The sequence below is a fragment of the Ammodytes marinus genome, assembly GCF_949987685.1.
Source record: "Ammodytes marinus genome assembly, chromosome: 17".
In the NCBI taxonomy this organism is placed as follows: Eukaryota; Metazoa; Chordata; class Actinopteri; order Uranoscopiformes; family Ammodytidae; genus Ammodytes; species Ammodytes marinus.
Genome location: NC_137221.1, coordinates 19289348 through 19296847, shown reverse-complemented (window position 1 = coordinate 19296847; position 7500 = coordinate 19289348). Strand labels below are relative to the sequence as shown.

Sequence of the window (7500 nt, the reverse complement as noted above, 5' to 3'; positions counted from 1 at the left end):
GTCCTAGACAATTCCAGCAACTGCATTTCTCAGATCGCCTACAACGGACACACAACAGCATCGCCATGACGAACGATGATCACACGGCGACCAGCCCACACCTAGAACAGAGACAGTCCCATGGATTTCTGGCATTCGGATGACAAATACAGCATGTGTACTTCTTGCTACATAATCTGAGGCATACACTGTAACTATAGCCTGACTGAAGGGAGTCGAATGAGGTCTCTCGCCTCGTAAACACTTTTTCTTCACCGCCGGAGCTTTGGAAGGACATTTTGACAATTCTGCAATAATTCTTCAAACACCGATTCAAACCAGGTGGGAGCGCTGCCATTTGGGTGATACTTCAGATGACAAGGATCTGTGTGACATCACCTGACCTTTAAACGTATCAGCAAGAAGGACAGATGTCATCCAATCAGATGCCTCAAAGTGATGAGCACAAATCTAGCATGCAGCTGATAGACTTGTTTTAGGGAGCTATTCACTCTCGATGTCCTTATTCTCTCTATGTGTCTTGTAGTGGGTTTATGGAATGCAGGTGTTGGGATAGCCTACAGTAAACCGTATTTATCGTCTGATAATGGAATGCTTTGACTTGAAAATGCAGTGATAAGAAATGTACTGTACTGTATATCCATGCTTGTATATCAGGAATTTAACCCTAACTATAAATCAAACATATTTTTATAAATGCTTCTTATAAAAGTGAGTTCAATTAAAGTATTACAAATCTAACTGACGCTTTATACGGTGGATTATAATTTCAGTGGAATTTATATTTCTATTGCAGCAGTGTTGATTCCCACATATACAGTGAGCAATGATGAGTCCGATCAAATGATCCAAATATCTGATTATTCCTCTCTCTCATTAGGATCAATCTATCAAATTAATGAAATGTGAAAACAATGAAATGTGTGTACAGTATGCAGCTCTGTGTGTGTGTGTGTGTGTGTGTGTGTGTGTGTGTGTGTGTGTGTGTGTGTGTGTGTGTGTGTGTGTGTGTGTGTGTGTGCGTGTCTGTTTGAATGTTTCTGTAAGTATACAATTGTTTTATTGTTGAGTATTTTTTTCAGCTGGAATCCAGCTTGCAGCATTTTAATCTATGCACTATGCTTAGAAATGCGTGTAGATAATCTTTATTACAGTTAACAATACGACAGATTGATAACCTGCATGCCACACTGTCAAGATATTCAATGTGGAGCAGGATTTAGGAAGTCAGTAAAGTCCTATGGGACCACAGTTTAACTCAGCGATGCATTTTGCTTACTGCTCATCATGAAGCTAAGTGATGGAGTAAACCTGATTTATAGCACCTCTAAAACCTATGAATATAAAGTGCCTCACAAATCAACAGCAGAAATACAAACAATAAATAACTATCTCACAAATACTCACATGCATCCACACCAACAAACAGCTGTGACCTCTTATGAAGATGTGCAATTGATCTGACAACATCATGCTGCTCTATGCCTCATTATGGTGTTTGCCTATACTTCAGAAAGCACCACGTGTGTGTGTGTGTGTGTGTGTGTGTGTGTGTGTGTGTGTGTGTGTGTGTGTGTGTGTGTGTGTTAATGCGCATGTGTGTGTCAAGCACAGACAACAGCAGCAGAGGCCGCTGGGAGCTCTTGCTGACTAAGAAACCATGTCACCATTTATCACTGTGACAACAGAGAGAGAGAGAGGCACTGCACTGTGTGTGTGTGTGTGTGTGTGTGTGTGTGTGTGTGTGTGTGTGTGTGTGTGTGTGTGTGTGTGTGTGTGTGTGTGTGTGTGTGTGTGTGTGTGTGTGTGTGTGTGTGTGTGTGTGTGTGTGTGTGGGAGGGGATGTTTGTGAAATGCTGAATCATGTGACCTCCTGTGGTGCTGCTCTGTCAGAAAACAGTAACACTAGTTGGAGTTTGTGTCTGCAAAATTGTATTTATTATGCATCCATGCTTGCGTGTGTGTGTTTGTGCACGCACTAGTTGGACTAATTGACACCCCAGGTCACCCTAATGATCTTATTTTGCCCTTACAGGTAAGATACAGAATCAATGATAGCCTCATATCACTGAACAGAGCTCTACAGCCTCCTTGCCAGGCTAGCCAGTACATGACTTTCAGTTCACATAGAAAGGGCTTATTGGTAAATAAATGCATCGGCAGTGGTTTTTGTAACACAATAAACTTAACCATCTGTTATCAAAAATAAATATTACCTTCATTCCTTTACTTTTTTTAATTGGTTCTAACATCCTAGAATGTAAGTGCAACTTCATATTTGTGCGTTGATCATTTAAAGACATACTTACAATTGAAAAGTTATAAATTGCTAAAGATCATTACTATTCAATATATGAATAGTTATAACTATTAATAATTATATTTTCTGTTACTATCAATACTTTCCTTAATTTATTATTTTATAAATAGTGCAACACACATTTATTAATTTGTAAATAAAACATTCTACCATATAGGCCTATAGTAAAATGGTAAATTCTCGACTGCCACTTCTTCGAACTTATGCTCCACTGTCATACCACTCCTGACCAGCAGACGGCAATATAAAGATATGTCGCTTACCTTTCGCTCCTTCCTTAAAGCGGAAGTCGCCTATCTTTTACTCTTCCGGTCTTCGTTGACAGTATGGCGAACCTGGAGCATGCTGAAGACGAGCAACAACATGTGAAAATGTCTGGCGAAATATCCACCGCCGGTGCTGCGGTCACACCCGCCGCAGTGTCCTCTGGACCGGGCGGATACACGGGCTCGGTCTCGTGCTGCATCCCGTCGTTCACAGCCGCCTCCGAGCTGATGTCAACGCCGTACTCGTGTCTGGTCATGGACACGCGCCGGAGACACATCGCCCTGCCGCCCAAGTACCTGGACAAGAAGAGGACAGGTATACGGGAGGAGCTGGACACCGAGCTGCTCAGGTTCTCCGAGAGGTAAAACCACACCTGCCATGCCATTTTGTATTTGACAAACTGACCAAAACACTGCGTCAGCTTTATTGACAACTCCGCTGTGCAGTAGTCTACACGAGGAGGACATTATAGTTTAAAAGTCATGGACCTATTGGATGAATGTCCACATACACGCACTCTAGCTAGCCGTTTACGACATTTCTCAAGGTGCAGTTAGTCTTTACTGTGTTTATGTACCTGAGGTTCGAGTCGAGGTTTGTTGTTGTCCCGTCTAATTTACTCAAAACAGTCTTGGGTCTGGCAGTGGTGGAAGCAGTATTCGGTCCGGTAAAACGTAAATGATGCAGCATACCTCCTCTAAGTAATAATACTCCACGACTAAGAGAAACAATATTGTAGCCTGATTAAATGTCAATAGTAAAAGTATTGTTCTGCAGCAGTCTTCCCTGTTTGTGTTACATTGTGTCGGATTAGTATTATTGATGCATTACTGTGTATGAAGCATTGTGTGTTGCAGCCAGTTGAAGTAAAGCAAATTTGACAGTACAGCTACGTTAACTTTATTCATTTCAGTCTTCTGGTACTATAGCTGTCCAATTAATATAGAGGAAAAGAAAAGGACTGGTACATGGTACATTTTCTACCACTGGGTCTAAGATGTAAAAAATACAATTATTGATTAATCAAGTTTTACAAATGACATGTTTAAGCCTAGAATGTTATCTTGGATGCAAACTGTTTCCTTGCACATGTATCCCAACATGTTTTCCTATATAAAAGCTGTTTTTGTTTCCCCTTGTAGTCTACAGGGAGTCCCCTTGGCATACGATGACATCAAGATAGTGGGCCAGCTCGGAAACATCTACGACGACAGCGGCTACATCCACATGGACATAGAGGCCAACTTTGTCGTCTTTCAGCCCGTAAAGGGAGAGAGACTGCTGGTGAGAGTTACAGTTATTATATCTCTTACATTAGTACGGGTGACAAATTATACGTGCAGTATGCAAATCAAGAACACGTCTCTCCAGCCCTCTTTTAAAGGTGCACTATGCAGTTTCTAGGGAGTGGGGTTTGTTTATATTCACAGAGCCTTTTAGTTAGTTTACAAAACATATTTACTCTACGTGTAATTCTTACCACTGAATAATTCTATCATCATACATCAAAACTAAATCATTTGGAGGCACCTGGAACCAAATGTAAGACTATAAATGTTTGTAAACCAAAACTGTGGGCCCGGCTGCTGTTAACAACAACAGTGAAACAGTTACTTTTCAGGAAGCTTTCTAACTTCAAACAGGGTTCCAGGGATCCAATTATCCCGTGAGCAATCTTTATTGTTATGATGAAAATATGTTATGATAAATATATATTGGAAAATGTTCACTTCTCTGACAAACCCAAACTTACATTTACATCATTTTTTAACCTATATTTTCTTCTTTGTCCCCCCCCCCCCCCCCCCCCCTCCAAAGGGTATAGTGAATAAACTGGGAGCAAGCCACGTGGGCTGTGTGGTGCACGGCTGCTTCAACGCTAGCATCCCCAAACCCAACCTGGTGACAGTGCAGACCTGGGGGCTGGCAGGGCCCAGGATCGGTTCAGAGCTGGAGTTCCAGGTGACCGGTCTGGACGCTGACGTTGTAGGCGTACTCCTGATCAGAGGACGACTGGACAGGACCAGGTAAGCTTCCAGTGTGGACTGTCAGGAGAGCGGGAGTGGGGGACATAACCAACATAGCTGCAAACTCTGCATCATTCATACGTAATTCACTATTTTGATCGTCTAATAAGTCACTTACATGCGTCCTGAAGAATCAATGGTTTTCTTCTCTGGGGCACCTGGATAAATTGTGGACACACCTGCACCTTATGCAGGACTGTGCCTGACCACATTTGTGAGCCAAACTGTTATCCGTCGCTGTTTTGCTGATAGAGAATGTTAGCTTGTCCAAGCGGAGCTAACTTTGGCTTTGTTTGATCCAGCAACAGCGGCGAGCAATAGAAGCTGTGCAGGGCGTAATTGGTTTGATATTGGGTTCAAGAAAACAAGACAATACTTTTTTTACGCTTTGATTTAGGCAACTACAATGGGGATATATATGACTGGGAAAATATTCTTTTATTTTGAAGTCGGTCACAAAATGTTGTATTGCAGGCCAGTTTTGTCCTGTGCATGTGTGAGCTTCTAACTATTAGTTGAAGCTATGTGTGACTAAATTGAAATGTTTTCCACAAGTGAAATCCAAATAAAATTTAAAAACGGCATAAATATCAGAGAAATTTTTTTGTGTTCAAACAAACTATAATAAGAGAAGAAGCCTGTACAACTCATAGTTCAAACAAGGACTGAGGGTTGTTTGGCCTTTTTAAGTGTTTTCTTCACAAGTGCTTTGATTTAGTACAGTGTGGTGGCTCTGCAGGGGACTTAGGCTAGAGCTGGTGTAAGCTGAGGTGTGCATATTTTTCGTCAGTACTTCAGGGTTTCCCGCAGTGCTTTATAATTAAGGCGGTCAGCTTGACAAGGCACACCTCCCGCTTTAACTACCGGCCATCAGCCGGCAGCAGCGCTGCGATAGCCACATTTAGTTACAATCGGCACAAGAAGCAGTCTGCCATCTATAGGGAAGGAGATCAGTGGTTGAGGAAGAAAGAGGTACGTGGCGAAGCCGAGACAACAATCTTTTTTTTTTTTTTTATCAATTGTTTAGTCTTGAAATTGTCAGACACACGTGAAAAATACCCCCTTTAATTTTCTAAGGTCGAAAATTCTGTTTTGAAGTTACTAAAATATTGAAGTTATAACGATGAAAACGTTTGTAAGTACTTCTACTTAATAATAACCTTCACATAGTTTGTGTACTCAATAGCTTCTAACAAATATCCATTATAATTTGAAGTTACTCCTAAACAAATGCAACTGTCTGCTTGACCGTTTCCTTAGTCTGACCACGTTTTGTTGCTGAACGTGGTCGTGTATTGCTTTGGACAGGACATTTTACCTGGTCATGGTTAAACCCCCCCTTGATTGATTGCCGTGTTTGTCTGTGTGTGCATGTCTCAGGGTGCAGGAGCTGCTGGCTATTGGTGAGAGCTCGAAGTCCGGCACCCCCACAGACCAGCCGGAAGAAGAAGAAGAAACGGAACCCAACCCAGAACCTGAGCCTGAGCCAGAACCCTCAGTGGAGTCTCCTGTCGACACGCCCAAGAAAAAGAAGAAGAAAAAGAAGGACAAGGTGAAAGAGGAGGAGACGGAAGAGGCCGTAACAAACGCACCCTCCTGCCAACCGGACGGCGACACAACATCAGAGCTGAACGGCACCACGAACGAAGCGAACGGCGAGGAAGCCGCAGAGAAAAAGAAAAAGAAGAAGAAGTCAAAAAAGGAAAAACACCTAAAGGAAGAGCAAGAGGAGGTTGAGCTTTCTCACACGGAGGTCCACGGCAGTGACTCCAGCGGTTACCTTAGCGACAAGCAGAGCAAAAAGAGGAAACACGAAACCGCTACAGATGTCACATCTAGTTTAGGTGCAGAACCGGAAACACCGAAGTCCAAGAAAAAGAGGAAAAGCAACATTGATCAGTTTGCCTGAAAACAAAATGATAATTTCCCATATTCTGTTCTGAAATCAGGTTTATTGTGTACAGTCGTTGATGAATATACTGACGTGCCTTAGCAATTAGACGAAATGTTAAGAAATCAAGATGTTTGGGGTATTTCTCAGCTCCTCTGAAATCATTTCAACAAACTGTCAGACTTTTCCAGAAGGCATCTTTTCCACAGTGACATTTTTGGAGCTTGTGGGAATTCACATGCAAGGACATAAGCCGACTCCACCGATCAGTCCTGTTGGATTGTAATTCCCTCACACTGCCTGATGGGGGAGCAAAACTGCTTCACACATCCACACACTTGGACATGTTAAAAAATTACTATCTATGGTTAAAACAGTAGTGAAACCATGTCAACTTCATATATTAAACATGGCGCTGTAGGAAAATAGGCTAGATTTTTGCTTTTAATTTATGGAGCCAAATGGGGGAAAAAAGCGAACAGTACTTGGATACTGAAGGAGTCTTCTTCTCGTTTAGAGGAACTTCTCTTTTGCTGTCATAAATGATGTTCTGCTCTTTTACAGTCTTTATTTCAGTGTTGCATTGACAGTTTTCACACAAAGAAATGTGTTTTTTTTCAGGCATAATTAAAGAGTTCTATATTTTGACATTTTCGCCCTGAATCCATTTATATTTTTCATCCAGATTAATTTGTAATATTTAGGATTTTGTTACCACATATACAAAGGAACAGCAGGGAAATGTCCGCTTTGGAAAGCTACAACAATATGTCACTTTAATTATTATTGATACCGAGTTTTGGCGTTTTTCACATGGCAAATTCCCTCTCACGGCAAACTCTTTTATGCTGACCAGTAGGTGTCGAGTGATAAAGTGCCGAGAGACAGCTTAAAGATCTTTGTGTTTTCTTTGCCCCCTACCTCCACACACACACACACACACACACACACACACACACACACATCCCCCTGCCTTCCAGTGCAGAGTCTCTTAA

The 7500-nt window shown here is 41.9% G+C and overlaps 2 protein-coding genes across 2 annotated transcripts in view; both read left to right on the top strand.

The window, feature by feature from the left end:
• The window catches only part of tmem196 (transmembrane protein 196), a gene marked incomplete at both ends in the record, with an annotated part of 6910 nt that extends 6841 nt beyond the window's left edge, over positions 1-69 (top strand). The window contains one exon of the mRNA XM_080045066.1: positions 1-69. This exon is cut by the window's left edge and continues 3 nt beyond it. Coding sequence (XP_079901192.1) covers positions 1-69 — 69 coding nt within the window.
• Positions 70-2642: 2573 nt separating this feature from the next.
• On the top strand, positions 2643-7276 carry polr1f (RNA polymerase I subunit F). The gene is made up of 4 exons (XM_080044983.1): positions 2643-2948; positions 3730-3871; positions 4406-4614; positions 5995-7276. Exons 1-4 carry the CDS (start codon positions 2647-2649, stop codon positions 6521-6523), a joined length of 1182 nt encoding a protein of 393 aa, XP_079901109.1. The 5' UTR covers positions 2643-2646; the 3' UTR covers positions 6524-7276.
• The last annotated feature ends 224 nt before the right edge of the window (positions 7277-7500 follow it).

Coding starts and splice junctions, on each gene's coding strand:
- polr1f (XM_080044983.1), top strand. CDS start 2,647: ATGGCGAACCTGGAGCATGCTGAAGACGAGCAACAACATGTGAAAATG. Junction 2,949..3,729: donor CTGCTCAGGTTCTCCGAGAG/GTAAAACCACAC, acceptor TTCCCCTTGTAG/TCTACAGGGAGTCCCCTTGG. Junction 3,872..4,405: donor TAAAGGGAGAGAGACTGCTG/GTGAGAGTTACA, acceptor CCCCCTCCAAAG/GGTATAGTGAATAAACTGGG.